General features: G+C 43.6%; 1 protein-coding gene and 1 long non-coding RNA gene across 2 annotated transcripts in view; both read left to right on the forward strand.

Moving 5' to 3' along the window:
- Window positions 1-15,597, forward strand: part of mrc2 (mannose receptor, C type 2) — a 28,072-nt gene extending 12,475 nt beyond the window's left edge. Inside the window, exons 5-29 of the mRNA XM_035179901.2 lie at window positions 517-630; window positions 828-971; window positions 1,072-1,263; window positions 2,329-2,483; window positions 2,620-2,724; window positions 6,136-6,251; window positions 6,366-6,508; window positions 7,873-8,090; window positions 8,190-8,332; window positions 8,417-8,513; window positions 8,646-8,775; window positions 8,972-9,004; window positions 9,126-9,292; window positions 9,613-9,781; window positions 9,870-10,012; window positions 10,149-10,257; window positions 10,434-10,600; window positions 10,700-10,808; window positions 10,911-11,149; window positions 11,261-11,423; window positions 11,543-11,692; window positions 11,973-12,086; window positions 12,527-12,706; window positions 13,023-13,046; window positions 13,143-15,597. Of these exons, the coding sequence (XP_035035792.1) occupies window positions 517-630; window positions 828-971; window positions 1,072-1,263; window positions 2,329-2,483; window positions 2,620-2,724; window positions 6,136-6,251; window positions 6,366-6,508; window positions 7,873-8,090; window positions 8,190-8,332; window positions 8,417-8,513; window positions 8,646-8,775; window positions 8,972-9,004; window positions 9,126-9,292; window positions 9,613-9,781; window positions 9,870-10,012; window positions 10,149-10,257; window positions 10,434-10,600; window positions 10,700-10,808; window positions 10,911-11,149; window positions 11,261-11,423; window positions 11,543-11,692; window positions 11,973-12,086; window positions 12,527-12,706; window positions 13,023-13,046; window positions 13,143-13,363 (3,545 nt within the window). The 3' untranslated portion in view covers window positions 13,364-15,597. The remainder of the gene's footprint in view (window positions 1-516; window positions 631-827; window positions 972-1,071; window positions 1,264-2,328; window positions 2,484-2,619; window positions 2,725-6,135; window positions 6,252-6,365; window positions 6,509-7,872; window positions 8,091-8,189; window positions 8,333-8,416; window positions 8,514-8,645; window positions 8,776-8,971; window positions 9,005-9,125; window positions 9,293-9,612; window positions 9,782-9,869; window positions 10,013-10,148; window positions 10,258-10,433; window positions 10,601-10,699; window positions 10,809-10,910; window positions 11,150-11,260; window positions 11,424-11,542; window positions 11,693-11,972; window positions 12,087-12,526; window positions 12,707-13,022; window positions 13,047-13,142) is intronic.
- Window positions 15,598-23,086: 7,489 nt separating this feature from the next.
- Window positions 23,087-24,542, forward strand: LOC118122960. Its single transcript, XR_004698538.2, has 3 exons — window positions 23,087-23,125; window positions 23,697-23,744; window positions 24,323-24,542. It is a non-coding gene; the product is annotated as an uncharacterized LOC118122960 (long non-coding RNA).
- The last annotated feature ends 2,966 nt before the right edge of the window (window positions 24,543-27,508 follow it).

Raw genomic sequence — 27,508 nt, forward strand, 5'->3', positions numbered from 1 at the left:
ACTATACAAAATGGGAAAAAAATGTAGTCATTTGGAATTTTATTTTCATGTTTCACCCTCTCCTCTCAGAATCAGTGATGATTTGCACCTTGATTTCTTGAAACTTGAATTATTTCTGGGGTCCAGTGAGACCTCGTTCAGGGAGGCTGTGTTACCACCTTTAGTTTCACAGGTTGCCTTTGACCAATTCAAAAGTCAGTAGCAGGGAAATGTGCTTACAGCATAACGTCTTACAGGCAAACACTGTCTATCTGGTTTGCTTATTTGATCCTCCAACAGGAATAGTGGATTTTTTTCTCACTTTCTTCTCACTATTCTCACAAAAAACTCAGTTTTTTATTCAATCCTGTGTTGACAGTTAAAACCCTAACTGACTTGAGAGGCTCTTCAGCCTATAAGTGAAAGCAGTGTTGAAAAGTCATCCTTGTTTTCTGTCCTCCCTCTCAAAAGTGCACAGAGAAAACCGTTGTGTCATATTTGATACCATCTGAGAAAGGTATTGTCCTGCTGTTCTAGGTTTTCTGTCCGGCTACAGCGCTGCTTTGTGGATTGGCCTCAACGACCTGGACATCAACGGGGGCTGGCAGTGGGCCGACACCTCACCGCTCAAGTATCTCAACTGGGAACAAGGTTAGCCTGGAAAACCAAATCAAGCTTTGAAGCCTGATGTTTTTTTTTAAACATTTGCTTCCCACAGAAGGCTGAATGTGTCGGCCTTCTCATTTTTAATTCAAACAAACACAGCCACAGTCTTTTACTGTTGAGAATGTTGTGCTTCGATCGAGGACCTGAGAGATGTTCTGATGAGTTCTATGTCTCATCCTCAGACCAGCCGAATCACGAAGAAGAGGAGAACTGTGCTGTGATCAGGACTGAGTCATCAGGTCGCTGGCAAAACCGCGATTGTTCTGTTGCTCTGCCATATGTCTGTAAGAAGAGGCCCAATGCCACCATGGACCCCTTCACTACAGGTCTGTGCATTCGTCCATTCAAGTAAAACACAGCAGTAACAGTCCAGCCATGGTGCCAACGTCCACAGCTCGATTGTTTTTTATCTTTCTGCTCCCATAGATTCTTGGACAGATGATAAGAAGTATGAGTGTGATGTGGGCTGGCAGGCCTTCCAGGCCGGTTGCTACAAGCTGACTTCAGAGAAGAGCGACTGGGATACGGCTCAGAAAACCTGCCAGAAGATGGAGTCCAACCTGGTCAGTGTCCACACCCTACCTGAGCTGGAGTTCATCATTCGCAACTTGAAAAAAGGTGATTTCTGTTTTTTATAGCACTGTACCTTTCCCCTCTGAATTGCACGAGATGAAATCCTACAAATCATATTCTCTTTTCACTTCGTTTGTGTTTATTCACTGCGACATGTCAGATTTGTTTTTCAAGCTTAAACTGGACTTCTGTTCTGTCTCTGAGAGCTCTATGGCTGCTCCACAGGGATTTCATCTTGTCTTTAGATTGACGGAATGAAATGTACAATATTTTTATTAATATTTTCTGTATAAATGTAGAAGAAGAAAAAAACATCAGGCTTAGCAAAGACAAAAAATGTAAATGTTCTGAAGTACAGTGGGTCAGGGTCCACACACTCAGATCTATAACAACAATTAAAATTCTCAGTGTTTTCTTAAGTCCAAGTGAATCTTTGTACCAAATTTGAAGAAATTCCCTCTAGACGTTCTTCAGATGTCGTCGGGATGGTTGGACGGACGACCTGAAAACATAATGCCTCTGGCAATTATGGAGTAGAAGCTTCCTGGAGGATTTTGATATCTTTTCTGTAAAAAATATAGTTCAACTACAATAGCACCTTGCACCAAATTGCACACACTCATTAATATCAGTCACCTAAACATGCCCGCTTTAGTTCATCATGATCCATGAATTATTCTCTGTAAAATCAACGAAAATGTTGAAAAGCATCCTTTCTGGCAATGTTAAAGAAAGTGAAAAGAAATTCCCGGATCCTCCTGCTGATCCGTATCCACACCGAAATTGAATGGGTTCTACCCTGACACATACCACATCCTTCCATTATGTTTCGTGGTAATCCAGTCCATTATTGTGTTCTTGGCGGAGGTAAAAATATCGATTATGTTGTGTTTTTAGCCCATGTCTTCACACCAAGCTCAAATGTAGTGGAAACGAGACAGTTCCAGCTTCCTTCCTGAGCTGATTAACAGCACATGATGTGAGAAATCAAATATTTAGGTCATGGATGTTCTCCAACTTCATTATTGAACCCCTTGGAAAAAGTGAGAATTTCATATGAAGGCCATAGTTGCATAACTGCATTCTTGTGTTGTGTGTGTCTTCTGTCAGACATCGAACAACTGTGGATAGGGCTCCATGACACCATAATGCAAATGGACTTCCAGTGGACCGACCACACGCCCGTCATCTTCACCTACTGGCACCCGTTTGAACCCAATAACTTCCGCAACACCCAAGAGGACTGCGTCTCCCTCTGGGGGCTCGTGAGTGACCACCCTCACCCTCACCCTCACGCTGACCCCTCTCCAAAGCCAAAAGACTGTCAGCAATTCTCCTCCATCTGTATATATTTAACAGCTGTGCTCTCTCGTTTTGTTTGTGTCTTGCTTGCATGTGCAGGACGGCCGCTGGGACGACAGCCCTTGTAATATGACCCTGCCCTCCATCTGTAAGAAACCAGGAACAAAGAGTGAAGGGAAACCTCAACACCAAGACTGCAAACAAGTAGGGCTCTTTTCCTCTCTTGACGATTCTGCTGAGAACGTGTCAGTGATCTTATTCCAGCTGCTGACAGTCTGCAGTGTTAACGGGAACATAACTATTACTCTTATTATTATGATATTCCAGCCATTTCTTCACCTTTGACCCCTTTTCCCAGAGCTGCTGCCCAGCTCTCACCCGTCCGCCCGCCCACTCGTCTGCCCTGAGCCTCTAACTGTAACATAAATCACTCCCTTAAGACTTGGAAGTTTACCAGGCATACCAGACACACACACACACACACACACACACACACACACACACACACACACACACACACACACACACACACACTAAATGCTTCTGCAAACTCACTGGAAAGACAAGAGAGGGATAAAGTTAGAGTTAAAATAAGTGTTTTTTTTAAACAGCTATCCTTGTAAGGACACTGCCTTGACTTCATTCATTGTGAACAACTTAACCCAAACCTTTTAAAACTTCCCCTATCTAATTGGTCCTGACCAGGACAGTGTTTTTAGTGGGGAAGGTCCTAGAGAGGTAACACACACACACACACACACACACACACACACACACACACACAGAGCAATTTGGCTTCATGCATAATTTTAAAAAGCCAAAGTGAAAGTAAAAACAAATCAAATTGAGACGTTTGTATCTTCATTCAGTAAGTGCATTCACTTCATACATTAACATGCACTGTGGCGCCCACTACTTCAGCCACATGATGAAGTGAACCACATCTGGAGGATCCATCTACATCTGTCTCTGAGTCCACACATCTTAATTCTCTCCATATGAGATCATACAGCAGATCATACCTGACTTCTACCTGCTTACTGAAAATCTTTATCGTTAAAGTTAGTGGGTTCTTTATCAGTGATGTTTGAATTATAGGGGACTATCACAGTGTGTCTGTGTAGATGAAGGAGTTACATCTTTGTGTGTTCATGTGTTGACTCATGATGCAAATGATCTGAAGCTGGGGGTCGTGCTGGATCTCAGCTGCTCGGCTCTCAACAAAGATCTCTGTATGGATGGACCATTTGTTTGGCGTAATGAATCTTTACCCCCGCTCCCCGGGGAGCGAGGCGTCATGGGTGGTAATGTGACAGGGGTCATTTGGCATGGCGCGCGCTGCAGGGCCCTGCGGCGGCGCGGCGGCTTGTTTTTGAGCAGATGATCTCACTACACGCAACATGTGAAACAACAATGAGCGAGAGCCCGCTGACCGTCTCTGCAACATTCAACCACACAATCCCCAAAACCATTTACCCCATCCTGAGCTCATTCTTCCAAAAAACACAACAGATTGCTCATTATTGCGACGCCGTCATCTTGAGCAGCGGCTCCTCACACTATTGTTTTCTTCCGTCTACCTAGCAAAGATAGTGATTTTATTATGAGGGTAGCGCAGCTGCTTCATGTGCGAATAAACAGTGAGATCTGAAAAGACTGATTGCTAAAGTCGGAGGCACCCTGTGGTGTCAGCAGCTGCTTAGGCCCCTCAGACACAAGGGGGGCCCGAAAATAATGAAAGTGCAAACTCCCTGGGTTCCTGTGTTCATTTTTGTTAATGTTTAAGGATACAGTTGCCGAATAGTACACCAGATTTCTTTGAGATTTTGGGATTTGAAATTACAAAGATAATTTTGTAACTCAAAAAAAGCTTATGGTGCGACTGTCTGTCGGTTTTATGCCTCTGTGCCAGTGAAGATCGCTGTGACCTTAAAAAACACGTGTTTGGTTTATAAAAGCAACAGCTCTTAAAGACTTTGAAGCAATTTCTTTAAATTTAGTACAACCATTCACCTGGACTCAAAGATAAGCTGATTCTATTTTGAAGGTTAAAGGTCAAGGTCACTGCGACCTCTCAAACCTCTTAGTTTTTGCCTTGTGAACGTGTTATCTTAAGACCACCAGGAAAAAAATCCTTTCAAATTTGTCAAAAATGTTCACTTTGACGGATCAACTGGTTAGATACGGGTGGTGAAAGGTCAAACCACAAGGTCACGGTGGCCTCAAGACACAACAAACATGTTTTTTTGCTCCTTGTCTGCCTTTAGGAAATATCTTCAACTTTTGATAAGGTGTCACTTGGACTCAAATATTAACTCATTAAATTTCAGTGGTCAAAGGTCATGGTGAACCAGGTGTCTGGGGAAACAATCATGTACCCTGAAACTGCACTGGGTGACCAAGGCATTCCATCAAAATTCTGTATATTTTCAAATGATTCTTGTAAAATCAAATTGAGGGTATGGGGTTGAAAATTATATTTGCATATTTGGTCATATTGGGGAAATCATGGAAAAATACTCAAGATGTTTGATGTTCTGCAGAAAATAAAGACAGAAAAGAGGGAGAATATTTGAAGGAGATGTGAGGTCAGGCCTCTCCAGCAGGTATAATATTTGAGGTTTCTGTCTAGATGCCAAACGTGGCTGTGCAAAAAGCCCGAGGTGGAGCTTTTTCACAAGAAGCTGCACTTTCTCTCCCTTCCGATCTCACTCAATATCTCACCCCTCGTGACCCTCGGCGTGTTGGCTGCATCTGCGCACTTCCACGACTACAGTGCAAGAGCCGACAGGAGGGATCGAGGCCAGGGAAAAGCTATTTCTGCGTGCATAGACTTGTTCGTTTTTGTATTCTGCATTCAGGATAAAATCAGGTCGTATGAGTGGACTCACTTCTGTTGCTTTTTCGGAGATCGTTTGTGTTTTTCACTTCCCCTGTTTGTCTGTCTGTCTGCTAGTGAGCAAAATGTGTTTTAAAGTATTTAACAGATGTGAATGAAATTCAGTGGAAGATTAAGGGCAAAGGAATGATGTGGTTAGTGTTTCAAGTGGAGCGATTACGTCCTCCACCCCAAAATAGTTGAATGCTATTTGATGGTGTTTTCCTTAAACTGCTCCAGTTAGTTGTTGCCATAGTCCCTAACTTTGTGCTGCTACTGAGCTGTTTCAAATTTAGCACTGCACTTCCATTAATATTAGCACAATTGCTGTTCACCTGTAGTTTGATGCCCATACAGTGATTTCAAATTATTGAACCAGAATGGCACAGAGCAGATACCTTCGTCGAGGCCTCACAGTCCTTTTAAATACAATCAAGCTGCACCAAAGTTCACACACGCTCACAGATATCTGTTCCCTTAATGTGTATGATTGTTTTCATCAAGAGCCATTAATTATTCCTGGAAAACAGTGAAAATGTTGAAAAATCTTGTAATGTTAAAAAAGTGCAAAAAATAGAAGTTCCTGTATCTGTCCCCTGATCTGGATCCACCAATACTCTGAGTTTCCTCTCTTAAGGTGGTTAATTTCCATATCTGCTTAATTGCCTCTTCTCTTCCTCTTCCTCTTCCTCTTCCTCTTCCTCTTCCTCTTGCTCTTCCTCTTCCTCTCCTCTCAGGGCTGGAAGTGGCACAGTCCAGCTTGTTACTGGGTGGGAGAAGACCTACTCACCTTTGATGAAGCCAGGAAATCCTGTGAGGACTACGGAGCCTCCCTTGTTACCATTACAAATAGGTGTGTACAGCAGCGTGCACACACCTGGACACACATACACTTTACCTTGAAAGTCGCCACAGTCTGCCTCGTCGGTGCTTGCTTTCCTTAAAGCCCCTATTTAAACCTCCGCAGGTTCGAGCAGGCCTTCGCCAACAGCCTGTTGTTCGGTCGCTCGGGAGATTCCCTCTGGATCGGCCTCCACGATCAAAGCGGGTCTTTCCGCTGGCTCAGTGGCGACGACGTGACCTACACCAACTGGAATCGTGACGAGCCAGGTAGCCCAAAAACATGATTTACAGAATTAACTCTGAGTTAAGTTGTCAAAACAGACAACAGGAAAAGAACAACCTTTTTGGTCAAAATCAGGGTGTCGTAAAGGATGTAAATGTAATGATCAAGAGGAATCAGATTTAATTGTATATTGATGAAAAATCGATTAAAACCTTATAGATTTCAACATGTTTTTACAAGGTTTTTCATTGGTCTACCTGATTCAGCTCTAGTCTTTTATTACTGCTGTTGTAATTTCATTGTGCTTCATTTATTAGTTGTTACCACTGTCGCTGTGATGAGTTCACTTCCCTGAGGGGATTATTATAGTTTCCTCTAATCCATCGCTGTGGATTTTCAATTGCCCAAAACATGAGGTCCGTTCTGAACAACAGCCAGTTTGGGACTTAATCCAATTCAAAGAAGAAGCTGGATTGAACTGGATTTGTTTTCTTTTAAATGCTGATATGCTGATTGCTCTATACAGAAGCATTGATAAGCTGATTATCCGAGCGCAGCAGACAAAACCTGAGGTTTTCTGAGGTTAATGCATCAAAATTTGAACCATTTGTTGAGGAAATTGTGAAACAGTCTTACGACACATTGCGAAGGCGGCAGCACAGGAATGAGGCAGGAAATGTGATCATGGTGTTCTTTTTATACAGATAATCATGAAACCAGACCTTTTAGACATTCAAAACCTGGTCATGGCCGAGTCTTCTGGCCTGATAGATCCAAATATTTGGACTTTCACCTCTGCATAGATTATAGCCAGAGTCTGTTACTTCAGTTGGATTGAATGGCTGGATGGAGGCCGACGATGTTAAACTTTATCTGAAGGTTTTTGTCATAGGATGATATTTTTTGTATTGACACTGGTGAGTACCATAGACTGTATATACTCATAATAAGGCTTTAATCATAACACCCCAAATCCAACACCAATGATTGACTTGTAGAAGAAACCTTTGGTTGGATTTTTACATGATTTATTATTATTATTATTATTATTATTATTATTATTATTATTATTATTATTATTATTATTAAACCTCACTTCCACCTCAAGACCTTTACTTTGAAGCCTGTGATTGTATCATGAAGTTTTGTGAGAAAAGCCGTAGGAACAGTATTTCTTAATTTATTTAAGTAAATATGTGTTTGCCATATACTAACAGACCACACAGCATTTTAGAAAATATGATCCGTAATGATGATCGGTAAGAGAGTTTAGAGAAAAATAGAGTTCACTGGCTTATAAGATAATGTCCACAGTCGTCCTCATCATTCCTGTATTTCCACATGTTTCATCAGTGCGGTATGTTTTCTTCTCTTTACTCACCTACGTTTCACCCTGTGTCTATTTCAGTCAACGTCCATGGCGGCTGCGTTTCCATGGCGACGGGCTTCGCAACAGGTCTGTGGGAGGTGAAAGACTGTGCGTCATCGAAGGCGAAATTCATCTGCAGACAGGACCAGGACAAGTCTGTGAGCCCCGAGCCGCCCGTCCCCCAGCCCACCCCGAGTCTCAGCGGCTCCTGTCCCAGCGGCTGGAAGAGCAACAGTAACCTGCGCTACTGCTACAAGGTTCGTCCCAGAAATGTTTCACACCGTGTCTTTGCAGTTAAGTCAAACTTTACCATGTGTGCTTAAAATGTCATAACCTCTTCACTACCTGTGTTGCAGGTGTTTCATTACTCGCAGCTGGAGCAGAAGCTGAGCTGGCTGCAGGCTCACCTGTTCTGCCGGAGACACGGCGCCGACCTGCTGAGCATCAGCGGCTCGGACGAGGAGCACTTCGTCTTACAGGTCCTCCACGAGGCCTTCGGGTAGGTGGGCACCTCTGACCAGCTGATAGGGGATGATGATGATTGTGATGATGATGACGATGATGATGAAGCTTTGGTCCATAGGGAATCTGAGGACCATGAGCAGCATTGGTTTTGGATTGGCCTCAACCGCAGGAACCCCATGGACAATGGTAGTTGGAAGTGGAGCGATGGATTGGCTGTGAGTATTGAAAAGATATCTGCGCCAAAAAAAAAAAGGCAACTTAACCATTTAAAAAGAAAAACTCATTGTCCAGATTGTTTTTTTTAGAATGATGCTTGAAACAGAATCTGTTTGTCGTTTGTGTTTCAGTTCACGTACCAGAACTTCGGCCGCTACAACTATAACATTCGGCAGTGTGCTGCGGCAGACTTGGGCACAATGACGTGGCTGGCCATGCACTGTGACTCAGAGCTAGACTGGATCTGCAAGATCCCCAGAGGTACAACTACACCGGACCTTTTCTTTGTGAATATTTAAAAGGTCCTGTGGATGAAATTGGTATTTTAGTCCTGGGCATATTTAAATTCTACATCTGAAATATTGTTTTCTGATTTGTGGTACGTCTTAAGTCATTTCTCCCTCCGGCTCATGTTGCATGTCATTAACGCACCTTTCCCTTGCTCCTGTCTTCTTAGGTAGTGTTGAGAAGGAACCAGAAATCTCTGAAGGTCAGTTTAATTTTCTTTGCTTTCAACTACACCACTAAATGTAATGAAATAATCTCATCAGTGTTTATTTGAAAACCTTCCTGTGATGTCTGGCCATGTTTCTCGCCACGTGTTCTATCAGGCACCTCTTCACCCGAGTGGATTCCCTTCCAGGAGGCTGAATATAAATTTTTTGACCACCGCAACACTTGGGACCAGGCCCAGAGGATTTGCTCCTGGTTTGACTCCTCGCTGGCGTCCGTCCACTCAGCTGAGGAAGACGCTTTCCTGGGCAGCACTTTACGCAAGGCACTGGACACTTTATCAAAATGTTCATCATCCTTTATAGGAGTTGATTTAACCCGAAGAGGCAATTGATCACCATGGTGTCTGCAAGCGGTCCAGTTTAATCTGGGCAACGCCGTGATATACTGACCCTAAATCACCACTAATTATGGTGTCTGCATACTGCATCACCACCACACTGTGTAACTACGGTTCAGGGTGAAATAACTGTGCATTTACAGTAACACTGTGGTATAAACCTGCAGTATTTCTTTTTTTCTGAACAAACTTTGAATATTCAAGGTCACTGCAGCCTTGTTCACAGTTTCTCTCTCACGTTTTAGATGGTGAGAGCAGAGGGTGATAACTGGTGGCTGGGGCTTCACACCTACGAAAACGACGGTCGTTTCCGCTGGTCTGACCACTCTGTGCTCAATTACGTGTCCTGGGCCCTCGGGAGGCCGCATCCGCTCAGCCGTGATCGCAGATGTGTTCACATGTCGGCCAACAAAGGTACAAGCAGCCGGGATGTGACACCTCAAGAGGCTAAATGAAAAGGCAGTGCACTTAACGCGCGCTTGTGTTTGTCACTTCCGAACAGCGGACTGGGCCGATCAGAAATGCCCCTCTGACCTGCCCTACATCTGTAAGAGAGTGAACGTCACAGGCACCATTCCTCCGACCCCGTCATCCCCCCACCCCCCCGCGGGCTGCCCGGATGGATGGGCGTCCTATCAGCATAAGGTAGATTTCATTGTGTATTTATCGTGTTGGTTGTACAGCAAACAGGCAGAGAGGCATAGCAACTAAAGAGTAATAGTTTATCTAATGCACCTTTAACTGTCCGGACGCAAACTGACCTGGGCTGAATTTTGTGAAGTGTTTCAGGGTGTTCGATCAGTCGTACCGGGTCACGTGGTCTGCGTCCAAGCTGAGATGTGAGACTCAGGGAGGTGTGCTGGCAGTGGTGACCAATCATCTGGAGCAAGGTAATTAGAGCAGAACACTCACAAACAGAGGAGAGCTGGTTAGATCCAATCGATCTGTCTATCTATCCATTGGTATGCACTTGCGTGTCCTTATCTTTAAACCTTTTCTGAAGTTTGTTACCCAAGTCTCTCCACGCTCATGCCCACTGTGACACAATCGATTCTGCGCCCCACAGCCTTCGTCACCACCCTGCTGAACAACGCCAGTGTTGACCTCTGGGTGGGTTTGACCTCGGACTCTAAAGGTCACTTCCAATGGGCCAAGGCTGGCCTGCTCAGCTACACCAACTGGGGCCCCGGAGAGCCACTCGACAACAGTGGACCGCACCAAAACAAGACGCGGGTATAGCTACTCACAACAACACCCACCAATCGCAGCTCTGATGCTTTGGTGTTGTCCTCGCTCTGTCCCAGTTCTGATCATGTCACTGTCGCCTCTCAGGGAAACTGCGTGGTGATGATTCACGGGAACCCGCAGAAGAACGCCGGCATGTGGGCCTCCCGAGCCTGTGAGATGGAGAGTAATGGCTACGTTTGTCAAAGGCATCAAGGTGTGGAGCTCATTATTACCTCAAGCGTGTGTGTTTTTAAAACTGGAGACTTGCACCTGAAGCAGAAAGTGTGTTGACGCACAGTGAACCTTGTTTCTTCAGACCAAGGTCTCCCTCCGGCACCTGCCCTGATTCCTGCCTCCCTGTCGAAGCCTGTGGAGTTGGGTGGCGTGACGTACCGGGTGGTGGAGAAGCGCCTGGACTGGACCGGCGCTTTGCATCTGTGTGAATCTTTGAATGGGACTCTGGCCACGGTGAAGGATCCCTACCAGCAGGCGTACCTCACGCTGCTGATCAACCGTCTGCACCGGCCGGCCTGGGTGGCTCTCTACAACTATGGAGTGAGCCTAAGAACTTAACTTTAATTGAATCACTAGAGTCACACGAGGCACAACAGTGTTTTCCACGCTACAGGAGGCAGTGATTCTCAACTTGTACTTTCTTTGATTCAGGGACGGAGCTTCACCTGGCTGGGTGAAGAGGAAGTGTCGTATTCCAACTGGAATGATGGGGAGCCCAATCACATGGCTGGATGCGGTCACATGACCACTACTGGGCGGTGGACCATGACTCCCTGTGATGCTAAGCTTGATGCTGCAATCTGTCAAATTAGTGGTATTTATTTGTAAAATAACACCAATATACAACAGTCTATACATTATAAAAACCTAAACTTGACTTTCATTTGAGTTCAACTAAACTTAGTTAATCCCTGATGTTTCTCTCCCTGCCAGACGAGCCTGTGGGTCACCAATGGATCTACCCTGGCAAGTGTCCCAACTCTGTCGGGGATTGGTCCTGGGTGTCTTTCAGAAACCACTGTTATGCCTTCAACCTGCAATCACTCAGACTACAGCAGGACGCTCGCATGTCCTGTAAAAAAGGTAAGGGGAGAGCTGCAGGAGCTCGCCCGTCGCTTACACTCGTCCTGTTCGGCTCAGACTCCTGCTGCGTTGGCCCGCACGGCCTCGCGACACTGACCTGAAAGCCAATTAAGTGCGACACTTCTGACCTTCTCCGCTGCAAACAATTGACCAAATCCATCAATATGTCTAAATTTAGAAGTGTTTCATTGAGCCTGCTGCACCACTGGTAAATCTCGCTGCACAATCAATTCCGGTTTGTTCCATTTCTGTCCTTTCCTTTCTTTTTTCTCTCTTGTAGAGGGAGCAGAGCTTCTCTCGGTCTTGGACGAGACGGAGAACGGATTTGTGTGGGAACACATCCAGAGCTATGCGGAGCAGGCACATGGAGCTTGGCTGGGCATCAGCGTGAAAGGTCCAACCTCAAACAACATCCACAGCAGCAGACTTATCAACCTTCAGAAAGTTTAAATCCAAACATTACAGTTTTGTGCCACTTTTAGTTGAATTATCCTGCTCTGTTTGAATCTAATTTAGTCAATTTTACCGGATTAATTATGATATCGTTTACAGAATAATCATGAAAGAATTAATTAAGTAGCGGAAACATGATAAAGACTGTTTCTCTCAATGTGATAGCGAGGTGCCTTATCTTCAACAAGTTAATTAATTTAAACATCATAATTACTACGACTCAATTATATAATTTGAAACATGCTTGATAAGCTAATGGAAAGAACTAAAGCCAATCTTGGAAACCCTTATGACTCAGCATGCTATACAATGTGCTCTCCTTAAGATAAAGTGAAAGAGTGTTTACGTCTCCGGGTGCGTGCGCTTGTGTCCCCGCTGCAGGTAGGGGTCTAGTGTGGAGCGAGGAAACAGAGATGTCCTACACCAACTGGGAGACGCACGATCTCGCCTTCTCCGTTCTGTCTCCCAACTCCTGCTTCTGGATCCAGAGCAACAGCGGCCTGTGGAAGCCGGGCTCGTGCCGAAATCGCACGCACGGGGTCATCTGCAAACGACCACGCAGTAAGCTCACACACACGAGGCCGCGTCATCTGAGCTGAGTCTGTCGAGTCTGAGTCGCAGACGAGTCCACGAAACAAGAGTTCAGTGTTTGATAAAAGAGGGAAACGTTGATTGTGTTAGATAATATATATAATAATGATATAAACTGAATATTGGCTATGTCCACCATTGCATGGGTTCCAAATAAAGAAAAACAGAAAAATGTAAAAATCACTCAGAAGTGCAAGTACAATTGAAATTATTATAAGATTATTGCTGAAAAATTTAATTTAATTGATTCAATTAATCAATTAAATTTCCCATCTTCCATTTACAGGTGCTGAGACCTCAGCTGTAACAAGTAAGTGTGATCATTAGCTGCAATGTTTGTGTGTGGCCCATTTGTGTGTATTTGTGTGTTTGCTAATCGACATTTCCATCCTCTGTCTCTGCCCAGTGGATGACGACCATCTGCCCACTCTGATTGTCGTCATAGTCGCGGGCCTGGTGCTGGTGGTGCTGATCGTCGGTGTGATCTACTTGTACCGTCGGAGAACTGTTGGGTCGCGGGGGTCGTACGACGGGGCCCGCTACAGCCGCACGAGCTCCAGCCTTTCCGAGCAGGCCGAGAAGAACATCCTGGTGTCGGACATGGAGCTGAACGAGCAGCCAGAGTAGCAGAGCTTTGCCTGGACCGACCATCCAACCAGCCGCGAGGCTGGAGCCGACCCAACGCCGGAGAGGCGTTGACTCAAAAAAAAGGAAAAACCCATTGTGGCGTTTATGTCGTCTCTTTTGAAACCAAAAAAGATTTTTTAAGTGCTGAAGGGCTGTGTAGAGCGCAGCAGATATTTAGATTTATAATTGAATCCCTCGTCTTTTCTGTTGTCAAGACAATTCAAGCAATTTACCCTCCAGTCAAATCAGATCATTCCTTTTACGTACAGTTTTTCCCCCAAAGCATCCAGGAAGACCATTTGTGGATCTACTGGGAACTTAATTTTATCACAGTTGGAAAAGTTCAAAACCGTTTTCCCTGGTGCCAACGTAAATATTTGGTTAGTGTACAGTATATTTCCTTTCTTCTTCCCATTTTGATTGAAAGACAATCACACAGCCACAGATCAACTAAAACCATTTGTCTCCGTTCTCCAAATACACAGCCAGTCTTCTTCAGGACCAAATTCCTTTTTTTCAGTTTTGTAAGGGTCTTTGCCATGACAGTATTTACCGGAACTTGAGGTGTCTTTTTTGTCTTTGTTGTTGTTTTGTTGCATTTGTGCGTCCTTCCTTGTTGATTTGTCGTTATCTCTGCAGCTGCAGAAAACTGTTACTGATGATGCATGTGTGGTTTGTGTGAGCCTGCCTCTCTCCTCCGCTCGGATCGGACACGTCAGCACCAGCTGTCCGACGCCGAGCCGAGGAGGGAGAAGTCCAAATGTGAATGTGTGGAAGGTGACAGGGACCAGTGACCTCAAACCGTCTGAGGGCAGCACACTAAAATTGTGCACATAATTAGAACTTAGTATTGAAAGCTGGTCTTTAAAATAGATTACATTGTCTTTGTGGCACAGCAGGACTTAGGGTTGTCATCAAATGATTAGACTTTCAGCATCTATGGCTTTGTGTACAGTTTGGCACTTTCTACTCTTATCCTGATCTAAATTGGTCTTAGTCTCCACCACTTTTCGACCTTTTGTCATTATCCTTAAGACACAGTCGCTGCTCTGTTGTTTGTTTTGGCTCCTCGTGCCACCATCTGGAGCTGATTCAGCATTTTTATGGACAGTCATTTTCTTTGTGCTTGCCATGAAAAAAGGTTTTGCAATTTGATATTTGTCTGATTCATCACTTTTATACACCACAATTCACAATTCACTCTGTAATGTTTTATCGCTAGTATACTTCTCTCTCGTTTTGTCTTTTCGATGATGCAGGTTTCATTATGCGATTTCGCTTAAGTACAACTGGTGAAGACATTTGGAAACTTCACTTCTGTTATGGGATAAACGCCAACACTTGCCCCCACAGAGGAAAACATCCCTCATGCAAATGACGACGTTGTATGTATGAGAGCCAGAGATTGTTTAGCGAAAACGTACTCTTTTCGTGAGAGAAAAACCTCCATCGTCATTTTTAAGATTTCACGTTTGTGCATTATAATGACCATAATGAGCATTTCATTTGCCTCCTCAAACTTTCTTCTTTTTCCTGCGGCTCTTGCCTCTGAGTGCATTTCTGTCTTCCTGCTCGGAGGAATGCTTTGGAGCCTTTTCAGTCTGAGGCTCACTAACTGCCATGAAAAAAAAACCAAAAAAAACGCTTCTTTTGCTCTCTGAGTTGGACTAAGATAGAGGGGGAAGGTAGGAGGAGAGGGAGCAAATAGTGTGTGTGTGTGTGAGAGAGAGAGAGTATGTGTGTGAGTGTGTGTGTGTGTGAGTGTGTGTGCAGTCTCCAGCTGTGGAATGTTGAGTCGGCAAGAAGAGCTCAGTGGCACGTCTGGAACCAATCAGAGAAGCTGGGCTCAGGGATATGAAGGGTCACAACGACGATTGAGGAAAAAAAAAAAGGAAAACCAGATGAAGGAGAAAAGGGGAAAAAGGAGGAGTTGGGGAAGAGAGGGAAGAGAGGGAAGCAGGGAAGGAGGAGTGCAAAGGGTTCAGTGGTGTGTCAGAGGCTTACCCCGGCCTCTGCTGGTGGTTCACTGTACAGGTCGGGCCTCCACGTGCAGGAGAGGTGAACTGAAAGGTGGTGATGTGAAGGTGCAATGGCCCTCGTGTGTGTGTGTGATCGAGTCTGTGATGCAGGCTGGCTCACGTCCCTGTGAAGATTACCTGAAGCACCTGCTCAACTTTTTAAGAGTGTTTGTGTCATTTTTATATGAAATGAATAAAGTCTATGTTCTGAAAAAACCTATGCTCTTATCGTTTTTAATGGCTTGTTATTCATTTCCCAAGTTTACTTTCCATTTGTCTGTAATTCAGTTTCCTTAATGTTGAGTTTTCAAAGCAGTGTGCTGGACAATTAAATATGGAGGAAGTAACGTATTAAACGTGGACTGTGATGTTGATGTCTTTCCACAAGGGGGCACACCTCGCCCGGTTTGTGAGACGCCTCATGCTCATGTGAACATTTGTTTCCCTTGACTCTCACTGTGTGTTTTCCATTGTCTCTACAGAGGCAAACAACCCAAACATACAGTGACTACTTTTGTATAATGATCTTACGCTGCAGATTGACTGCCTGCTACATGTTGACTGAAAATCTGCTTTGTCATTGTAACTGTATCGGAACCTCAGCTGTTAAATGGAGATTATGAGAGATTTGAGCCTGATAAGACAATTACAAGGGACACATTTATTTAAAGATACAGAAAATGTCATTGTATCAGCAGAGTACAACGGAATATAAAATTGCTGCTCCAGTGATGCATAGAAAACAGAATAAAAGACAATGCACTCAATCCAGTGTACTAACACAACATAAACACATGCGCACGCATAAATAAATGCATTCCATATCCATATACGCATATTGCACATGATCACTATAAAGGTATGATAGGCAGATCTATGGACAAACAATGGTTGTTAGATCATCACCAGGCCAAACGTCTTTCTTCAGACATCATTGGCTGTGGCACGGGGGTTAGAGCGGTCGTCCTCTAACCAGAAGGTCAGCAGTTTGATCAAAGTGTCCTTTTATATTACTAGATAGATAGATACTGAATCCCCAAATTACCCCTTCTGCTAGAGAAAAGGGATGCACATAGATGCACTGTATGAATGTGTGTGTGAATGTAAAACTGGATTTAAAAGCGAGTGGTCATCAAGATATATAAAAACTGATTATCCATTTACCATTTACTTTTTATCATTAATATCAAAATTTATTTTTTAAGAGACGTGAAAACAAACATTAACCAACAGAATTTTTATGTCCCAACAGTCACTTTCTGAAACTGCTTTTAAATTCACCACTCCAGTGGCCAAGCAGTAGATCTACGTTTGTAATTTAATTGTATTTGTTAGCTCACGCTAATTGTGTCTATCCCCACATTAATCATGTATCTGACCTGTGCTGGGAACCCAAAGCCTGAGAGTCGGTCCAGACACAGCAGCTTCCTGCTCCATCCCCTCCAGCCCCTGGCTCGACATGCTGGGACAGGTAAAGGCCAACAAAGGGGACGAGAGTTTTAAACCCTCCTCCTCGAAGTGAAACCGCGCCCCTGCAGCATCACATCTGAGCCAGTAAATAGCTTGTAATTCAAATTAAACTGGCTCAGTGTAATCTGTCTCACTTAGGATGGATGTCAGAACCCATCCTACTGCGTGCCGGGGGCACTCTGTTTAAAGAATCCTGAGGTTATGTGTTGCAGCAGTTGTTTGTAAGTTTCCCGGCCCAGTTTCCTGTCGTCTTTAATGCGTCTCCAGTGTGAGGAAACTTATCCTCAAAGAATTTCTCTAACAATTTCTCTCTGGGCTGATTTACACCTGCAGCTCAACCTCTATCAGCACCTATTTGCATGCTGCAGCTGCAGCTGCAACCTGTTAGTCCTGTTGTGTTGAATCCAGCTTACCTTGGTGTTTTACTTTGTTGTCCTCAGCCCAAGGAGAGTTGAATTGATTTGAGGGCACCTGGACTTGGCTGTAGCTCTGAGATGTTTCACCTCTTATCCAGAGGCTTCCTCGCACAAATGAAGCCAAATCCAGTCGCCCTCAATTTAACTCTGCTTGGATAAAAACATCATGATGACTGAGAGTTTTCACAGATATGTGTTTTCTTCAGTCTGTATCAGAAATCCTGCGATGGTTATATATATTCTTAAATAATACTTAATAATTAAAAATTCTCTGGCAACAGTTGAAGTAAATATTATACAGTTTTTGTTTGTGTGTGTGTGTGTGTGAGAGAGAGAAGAGAGAGAGAGAGAGAGAGGAGAGAGAGAGAGAGAGAGAGAGAGAGAGTGCATGGGTGTGTGTATGTTTGTGCATCTGTGCATGTGTGCGCGTGTGTGTGTGTGTGTGTGTGGGTCTGTGCATGCATGTCTATGTATGTCTGTGTGTATGGATGCATGTGTTCTTGTGCATGCGTGTGTATATGTGTGTGTGCATGTGAATTGTTTTTCGTGGCGAGAGTATCTGATCTATCAATCTGAGATTTGTTTTTGGCAGCCATCTACTTTTCAATTTAACAACTTCAGTTTGATTTATTATTTGTACGTTTCTCTTCTCGCCTCAGTTACACATCTTTTAGGTTTCCTCCCTTTATTCCCTCTTTTGATGATGCAGTGATGCATCACTGAGCGGTCAGCATAAAAGTGGCAGCTTGAGGAGAAAGAGGTTGAATCATGAGGAGGAACTAATGTGACTTGGGGGCCTCCTCTTCGCACATGTACAGCTTCCATTGCTAAGGAAGCAGCCATCTTGCCTGAGGCTTTTTAAAACGCACCTGTCTGGGGTTTTGGAGTTGAAAGACAGACAGCGGCGATGGAGGTCTCAGCTGTGGGATTAGCAGAACAATATCACAGCTTCGCCTCTGAGACACTTGAGTTTTAAAGTAAACCCTTCAGGATTAATTAACCCACTGAAGAAGAGAGAAAGAAGAATGAAACTCTTCAAATATCTCAGCCCGTGCCTAATCAATGTCCTCTTAATTTGAAGGATGGTATTGAGACCCTGCTCTCGTGTCGGTCCCAAACTGTTGTTTATTTCCCCCCCGCTTCCTATCTGACTGTGTTGGCACTGCAGGTTTGAGGGAGGGGAGCGACGGAGAGAAAACAGCGTTAACAAGTGAAATTAAAAACCCATTCACTCTCCTCAGTCATCCATTTGGAGGCTGGCCAAGGGAGAAGCAGCTGTTGGGCTGGCAACAGAGGAGAGACAACACAGAGAGAGAGAGAGAGAGAGAGAGAGAGAACACCTCTTAACACCAGCAGCAGAATAAGTTCTATTAAAAAGAAGCTGCCTATAATAATAATAATAATAGTGAAAAATAGCAATAATAACAAACTTTCTCTTATCTGCTTATATAATGAAGTGTTTTTAATACTTCTTTTCCAAAAGGGCACCTAAGAGAGAGCTGAGACCGACTTTATGCAGATGATCAGCAAACAGCTCATTCTCATAACCACACAGCAACTTCACTGAATTCATTTACAAAACAATGTGCGCTGATTAAAGTGGACAACATGTATTGTAACAACAATAATGCAGGTGAATGTTTATGTAACCTTTACCACCATGTGTTGGTTTTGAGACATTTGTCACTCAGTGTGTGTGATTGGCTGTTTGGGTTGATATCTGTGCACGAGTCAGACAGCTTCTTTATAACAGTAAATAGTGATAGTTATCTTTTCTTGGTTCAAAAGAAGAAACAGTAAAGTTCTCAGCTCAAACTGGCTCCATAGGATGGTTATGGTTAAGGTTTGGTTGCTTTTGTGTTTTCTCTTTAAACGTGCTATATAAATAAACCTTGACTTGAACCAAATCACTCAAACTAAACTCAATATTCCTGTAAGTCCGTCCTGCACATTGATTTGCAACATCGCCAACAAAACACTAACAGAATGTGACATTTTAAAAAGATCACATCCTCTGTATGGAGGGTAAAGCAAAATCTTTGAAGGGTGAAATATTTCTATCATCTCTCAGTAAACATCTTCGTAACACTCAGCCCGTCCCAATAATATGATGGTGGATTGAAATGTTTCCTGCTGTGACTTTCAGAAAAACTCTAAAGCATCAAATGAAACTCAAACTATGTGGATAAGAGTAAATAAAACATTTGTATGTGTGATTTGGGTGAAGCTGCTCTCGAATCAATGTGATTCTTCTACAAGGGGCGCGGTCCCGATATTCTGCTTTTAAGTGGTCACGCTGCTTTTGCACTTCACCTGCATGGTTTTATATAAGGGCACTGCAGAGATGATGGTGTCACCACCTCTGTTATCTTCGGTGGTAAGAGCTCTTGGCTGAGATTGCTTCTGGTGTGTCATCGTTCAGTATGACAGCTGTTGTCACCACATCACCAAACTCCTCTGAACTGTGAGTGTGGAGTCAATATAATAATCTCCTCGGCCAGCGGGTCGCCTGATAATCACTTTGCGGGGAGCACCGACATACCCAGTGATGATGCACTTCACTCTGAGCAGACAAAGCCCCGTCTGAAATCTGACATTGATTTTTAGTCCGAATTCTTTTTTTTTTTATGGCCACGAAAACAACCCCTGCGTGCCGGCTCCCTTAGAATGAGGTTCAAATTCCCTAATCTTTGTCCAAGTCAAACGCTGTACACTTCAAAGTGACTGGATTGGCAGAGATACACACAGGGCGCCAACGCCAGAGCAGGAGGAAGAGAGGGAAAACTAAAAAAAAACACTTGAGTCGCTGTCTGAACTCATTTTAGGTCCTGTCTTTCTTCTCTCTCCTTGTCTTTCCAGTGAGTTTGCAGCGGCGTGGAGTTTGTGTGAGCGTGTGCCGTGATGGACAGTTGTAAGAGGGAGAAAAGGATGGAGGGGCCAAGGGGAACGGATGGTGTGCAGAGGCAGGTTGGTGGTGGCGGAGGAGCTGAGCCTGGGTGTGTCGTGGTTATCTCCTCTGCCCAGATGAGAACATGTCCCTGCCCGCGGGATGCTGCTCCGTCTCAGGCCAAGGACAGCGTCCGTGTGGTGAAAGGGATTATGGGCAACCTGTTCCAAGCCTCTGTCTTTGGGGAGGCTGGGATCTGCACTTGGTCGTCTTGTTTGTTGGTCTGGTTTTTTTTGGCATGGTTGTGTAATTAGCATCCTTAATGGGCCTAATTAGGGCCTCCATGGTTGGCGTTAATTTCGAAAGCAAATGCTATTATGTACAAATGATGAACGGATACAGGAGCTGAGGGAAAGTATCTCACTTCATGTCTTATTTTGCGTCAGACATTGTTTGTTAAGTGTGATTACACGAAAAGTACATAACCAATTTGCACCAAACCTAATGGAGAGATGGGGAATAGGTGACAAAAGACTCCATTACATTGAGCCGCAGAAAGTAAAGACCTCAGAAAGTGCAGGACTCAATCCACAGAACCCTGAAGCTGCACCCCCGCTGCTGCACAAAGAGCTGTTCACCTGTTTATTCAAAGTTCAGTGAAGATCGACAAATTCAACACTGTATTTCCTTAGGGCCCCTAACAAATACACATGCCAAACATGAGGCCAATAAGATGAACGCTTCTCGAGGTATGGGAGCCACAGACAGACAGATAGATTTCTGATATTAGTAAATAAACAGATAAGAGCTAGAGTTACACATGTAGAATCATGTACATTTGCATTCTAGTGCCATTTTAGTGGATATTTCTGTTTTCAATGCCATTTTCTGCCCCCAGAGACACAATTTGTTCAACATTTTTGGGGCTTTTTCTTCAACAATAGTGCTCTTGTGTTAACTGAAGTCACAAAATGACTGTGAAATAGCAGTGACTGGATCACTTCAGAAGGTGCCCACTCCTCCACCTGCCTGATGGTAATTCCTCACCATTATTGTCGCTAACCATGGGACGGGATTAGACACAGACTCATTTGCATGGATTTCCACCCAAAAATAATAATAACGGGGAGGAAGCACCAACGAGGGAAGAAATAGAGACAAAAGGTAAAGTTAATTTATGGAAAGCTTGGCTGCTCGGAGGCTCGCCGCTTTGATGCCTAATCCGTTATTAACCCCCTCAACATTAGGCACACTAACACGAACATGCGTTCACTTGCACAGTTCCTCATGCACGCACACCTTGAGGAGCTAAGGATTCCTGAGTCAGGAAGAACCAGATACTGAGGCCAACATTATCCCTCTGGGAAATAAAGATAGTCTGAGGAGTGAGATGAGGCCACTGCGAGGACGCGCCGCAGAGCAACAACCCAATCCCACTTGTGTTTACTCTCACCGGTTTCCAGGGCGATGGCAGAAGGCTCTGCCTTTGCTGTGGAGGCAAACCCACTTAGAGGAGAAAATGTCGGCCTTCAGAATGAAAATGATAGGTGGGTGGATGGGTGCTGGGGGGTGTTACATTACCAGGGCCGATTTTTTCCCGGCGTGCAGCGGGGTTCTCAGAATGGAATGATACAGACTGCATGTGTCCGTGCGTGTGAGTGTTTTAAAATTAGCCATATAAAAGAAGCGAAACTGCTTTTCAACCAATGAGCTTCTTGGTGTAATCTCATTATTGACATGTCACGTCTTATATCTGCAGATGTCTATAGGTGCTGTTTTCACTAATAAGTATGTCCCCCGCCAATTTGCTTGAAATAAACTGAGCAGAAATAAATGTGCGTGTGTGCGTGTGTGTGTGTGTGTGTGTGTGTGTGTGTGTGTGTGTGTGTGTGTGTGTGTGTGTGTGTGTGTGTGTGTGTGTGTGTGTGTGTGTGTGTGTGTTTGCCGCTGAGTGTTTTCCTCCATGCAGCAGTCAGGATATGCAGAGATGAGCTCCATTGTTGGCATAAATTGCTTGGCCCAGGCATGCTGCCTCTCCACTGGGCATCACCCCCTCCCCCCACCACACTGATCGATCTAATCCTCAGCTATAATGAGTTTCTCTGTCTGAGAGCGAGGGGTGGGCCGGGCTATGAAGTGGAGACGAGAGGGAGAAGTGGCGGAGAGATGAGGGGAACTGTTGTTGCTGTTTGTGGTGATTAAAGGAGACAGGCATGGCCGGTGAGAAGTGACTGTAATGTGTACGTGACCACACAGGGACAAAGTTTTCAAGTTATGATATGACAGCAGATTGTCTTCATGAGGTGACCCATTCAAAACCACTTGTAGTGTGGGCATTGCATGGTGGAAGAAGCTCCATCTGGATGTATTAAGATATGACCCACACTGACCCAGCAGTAATAATTATTTCTGTTATTAATTTAGCTATATAATATGTCAGGGGGGAAAGCAGTGAGGAAAGAGGAAACAGGAGTTTTGGGTGAAAGTTTTTATTTGCCCCAAAAATGCAAAAACAATACAAACCAAAAAAACCAAGCTGATATAAGAGTTCAACAAAATAATAACGGCTAAATTAATAATGTGTTCAGTATACTAACAGACCTCCCATAATTATATAATATTATTAATAACAACTTTATTTAAAGGTCACTTTTCAATACAAACTACAAAGTGCTCCTCAACAGAAAACAAATTGTTAAATACAGAAGGAAGTTCATAAATACATTTTGGTAAAAATAATAATGATACAGATAAACACTTATATACACGATATATACTGGTTTGACCAATAATACACAAAGGGAATACGATGGACGCAAGTAAATACAAAGCAAACCTAACTAAAACAAATCCCCCCCATGGTATGGCAGCACATGGTTTAATCCATTCACCTGGCCCCAGCATTTAAGTGTCCTCAGCCTTTAGCCACGCCTTTTGTTGAACCAGGAAGTGACCTCCCACCATGATCACGGTAACATGTGGCCATCACAAAACACAATGGTTTACTAAATATTGTACCTAAAACGTTGACTAATGCCGATCCATTTCCACAAAGTGCGAAGTGAGAATCATCAAATTATATGGAACAAAAGAAATATGTCAGAAGCAAAGACTTGCAAAAGTTAAACTTTTACTTCATTAGTGAACAAAAGTTTTAAACTAATTATTGTTAATAATCAGATATATGCAAGAACATTGCTAGTAGATACTTTGTGTGTGTCATGCTATATTTCCGATTGTTGTGAGTAAACAAACCGATTTTCATTGTGATGACATTCTGTTGTAAAATCCAGTGTCAAAGTATCATAAACCCTTTTGCATGTTTTGGTGTCGGATGAGTCACTGAACTCTTTATTACTCAAACCTCTCATCTCACCCATAGACTGTAAATACAGATAGAAAGCTCATTTTACTTTGAGTCAAACTTAACTGTCAATCATGATGTTTACCTAAAATGGCAGAAATCATCTTTAAGAAACATTAATATAATGTGTACTTAAAAAAAAATTTGATTGGTCCATGTCCCATCGATAAACATTTAGGAAGGGTTTACCACCTGTACCGCAGCCAGCCACCAGTGGGCAATCAAGGTAAGTTGGCTATAAAGTGTTATATAAATAAAGTGTATTATTATTATATTATGTCGTCAATCTTTATATACAGTCTCACTAGTATCTAATGCACTTACGCTTCAGTGTGAGAAGCATTACATTACATATCATTTATCCAAAGCAACAGAAGCAGCAGTCACCTGCTTTGCACTCATATCGGCTTCTGCGGACTTTCTCGAGGCGGACTCACTCGGACATTTGTGTTCACACATACACCCTCTTCGGAGAAAATGTCACATGTGTTAGCAACATGCAAATCTAGTTTTTTCTTCAAAATCCAATGCATGAAAGAGACCAGCTACCTGCCCCCGAATTCCTGGCATGCATTGATATGATTGAAAACATTAATTCAATACCCCATTGTTTAGACACTGAGCAAAATGAAAATAGCACAAAAATGCAAAGTAGGTGGTGTATATACATAATGTCTGGATGCTCAACCCTAGAACACGGTAAGAACAACCCTCCAAATGTCACGACTGCTGAGCTGGAACAAGCTACAGCAAGATGAAACCAGGGAGGTAACAATGAAAGGCAATGTTGCTTCCCTCTTGCAGAGACCAGACAGCCGGGGAGACGAATAGCGAAGCAGAGAAGTCGAGACAGAGCAGACAGGACTGCCTGCAGTTCACAGACCGACTGTCCATCATCTCCCACGGAGCCGGCACTCTGCACATCAAGGTAGAAGACATGAAGATTTCTCACTACATAAAAAGGCTTTAGAGGAGCAATAAGTCACAGGGAGCCAATGTGAATATATATCTCCCGTCTCTGAACCTTCACACACCGTGTGCGCGAGGCCTCTATACGTAAGGTTGTCTTCTTCTCATCCCTTATCTTCAAGGAACTTTGAGACAAAAGAAGAGTGCTCTGTCCATTAAGCTTAAACATGATGTATGAGAACGTTCTCCTCTGTAAGAACAGGTCACTGTTCTTTTCTTTCTTGCAAGTACTACTTCTCCTTCATCTGTCACTGCAGAAGAAACACAGGATTAAAAAGGAAGAGCTGCAAATTATCATTTTGATTATTTCCACTCTGAATTCATCAGTTAGTTTAATTGTCATTTCATAAAATAGTGGGGAAAATAGGTTTCGCAGAAAACGAGTTTTCAGATTGCTTGTTTCATCTGATCAACATCCCTGAAGCTTCAGGTTCAAATGATTAATCAATTGCCAAAGGTGAATTTTTAAGTTTATGTCAGTCAACTAATCAATATTTCGACTGATTCTCTCATCCCTGGAGGCAAGAATCTAAAACGGCCCTGCATGCTATGTCTTCCCGTGCTCGGTGTGTCTTTGCATGGGCGAGCATCTCTCAGCGGTTTAGCAGGTTCAAGTGTAGCTAATGTGACCACCACGTGCCTTCAAGGCAACGGCCTGGCATGACAGCGTGGTCCGTGTGAAAGGCCTCCTTTGTCGAGCCGTGTCATCATTGGAATTCAGCAGGATCAAAGTCTCCTCGGCCGCTTAAAAAATGTGTCCCGTGGCGAGTGTTGCAGGAGCGGTGAATGACGGAGCCAAGGGATGCAAAGGAGCTGCAGATTTACATAGCATGTGAATGTGTGAGGGATCCAGTCCAGAATCCCCAATTTTTGGGGATTGTGTGGGCATGGATCTGTGTATGCCTTCAGTGTGTTTTTGTGCAGTGGCGTGAATAGTAAGCGTTGAATGTGTCTACGTGGGTGCATGTATGAGAAAAGGCTTACAGGAGATTGCTGAAGTTGATCTGAAGGCTGCTCCCCCCCCACCCCCCGACATCACTTTCCTATAATCTCTATTTGGCCGTTTCACCTTTATCGGATAGTATTGCAATAAAGTTTCAGACAGAAAATATCCACATTAGTCGCAGCCTCATGATACCGTGCCTGGATAATGTGAATTAAATCTCTTTTTCTACGCTCGGCGACCTGAGGAAGTGGCCTTGGGTAACAGTGGCAAACTCAGTTAGCGTAGCATTAGCTAATTGATGTCGTGATGTGGGACTTGGCTCCGTGTCTGCTTTCAGATAGACAAGGTTCTGTCCTAACTCTTTTCATAAACTATACATGGAATTATTAATATGGAAGTTGTGATATGTTTCACAACCTTTCAGAAGGAGTGGAATCAATAGAACAGAATATACTGAATATGCCTCTGTAACTACATTACATTTAATCTTAAGCAGCACCCAACCCGGATGCCGTGTATTTTTCATAATGTGCACATTAAAGTCGGACGACAGCTTTCACATTAGAAGCTCATTTGTTTCACTAAGTGGTCAAATCGGTTGTGATCTCGCAGGCCCACCAGGCGGCTCCACGTCACAGCTCGGCCTCTCTCCTCTTCATCACTCGAGGCTGTAGGAGCGTACACAACGATTACACCGCGGCCGCTCTGACATCCGCCGTCTTCATTATCATGGCAGACGCACAACAGGAAATCGATATGGTCGTTGTAGACTTAATAAAAGGTAATTTCTCGGGCTCATTTCTCGACTCATTCTTACCTTTCGATGCTCCTCAATTTGTGGCGAGGGATCGATTCATGAGGAATAAAAGTAAATAAAAGAGTGTGAAAGAGAAAATGGTGAAGGTTTTATTTTAGGATTTGAATGCAGCAAAACTTTTTAATTGAGTGGCTTGTTTTATTGAGCATTTTTATGAGCCATCTTGGTCGTCTTTTTTTTGGAAAATGCTAGAATTTGAACCGAACTGATGAAGCATTTTACTGTTTTCTCCACACCACCACATCAACATAAGATATTCACCTTCTATGTACAGTATCTACATCTGTAGAGGGATGTTATTAGAACGAGAGCATGATCTATGTTGACTACTCCTTGCTCTTGACTGAGTAATATCTGTGCCTCAGCTTTATATTTGACTGATCAGTGTGTAAATGACACTATATGTGCTTTACTCTTTGTTGCTACATTTTCTCTCCGTCACGGTTGATTGAGACTGAGATGATGAGGCCACACGTCGATGCACACACTCTCACATTTTATGTAAATCTGTCTCCTCCATCTGGAGTTGTATTACAAAGTCAACAGCCAGCAACACTCATATCCAAGTAAACAAGCAATGTACATATTATCTACAATAATGACAAATATATATACATAACATTTTAGTTTGTGTGTGTGTGTGTGGACCTGAAACTTGTTCTCTATAAAAGAACTGTTGGCGAGGCACAAGATTTTGGGGCGGAAATTCTGGTTTCCGTTTCTAACAGTAGTTTGACCAATCGCATTTGAGCATTCATTTGGCTGTCAATAGAGATTTGCCAAAATGTCACCTGGACCTAAAATCCCTACAAAAGTCTCACTGTTTGTGTTTTGTGTGGAGAAATGTTCGCTCCTGTGATGAAAGAAACTAGTCGGACTGTAAACAATGTATTGCAAACAGAGTCTTGGCCCGGATGTCTGCTGTGTACACCAGAAGCCCCCAAATATTGGCCGTTGCTCCCAGAGGCCAATCCTTCAACAGGCCATAATCATTTGGCTCCGAGTTTGCCTTATACCTAACAAGATTTTCAATATTTTAAATTGTGCAGAAAATAAATCGTACCGACCATACGCTGTAATATTGTCTATGGTCCGGACCAGACCTAGAATATCCTCATAAATGGAAGTAATTCTGTCCCTAAAGAGCAATTATCCGCCTAAAAAATAAAAACAAGCAGCTAATTTCTGCTGAGAGGAGTAAAGAGTCTTTAAATGAGTGTTGCAGGGTGGACAAGTGGCCGGATAAAAAGCTGGTTAA

This window comes from Hippoglossus stenolepis, chromosome 16 (genome assembly GCF_022539355.2).
Source record: "Hippoglossus stenolepis isolate QCI-W04-F060 chromosome 16, HSTE1.2, whole genome shotgun sequence".
In the NCBI taxonomy this organism is placed as follows: domain Eukaryota; kingdom Metazoa; phylum Chordata; class Actinopteri; order Pleuronectiformes; family Pleuronectidae; genus Hippoglossus; species Hippoglossus stenolepis.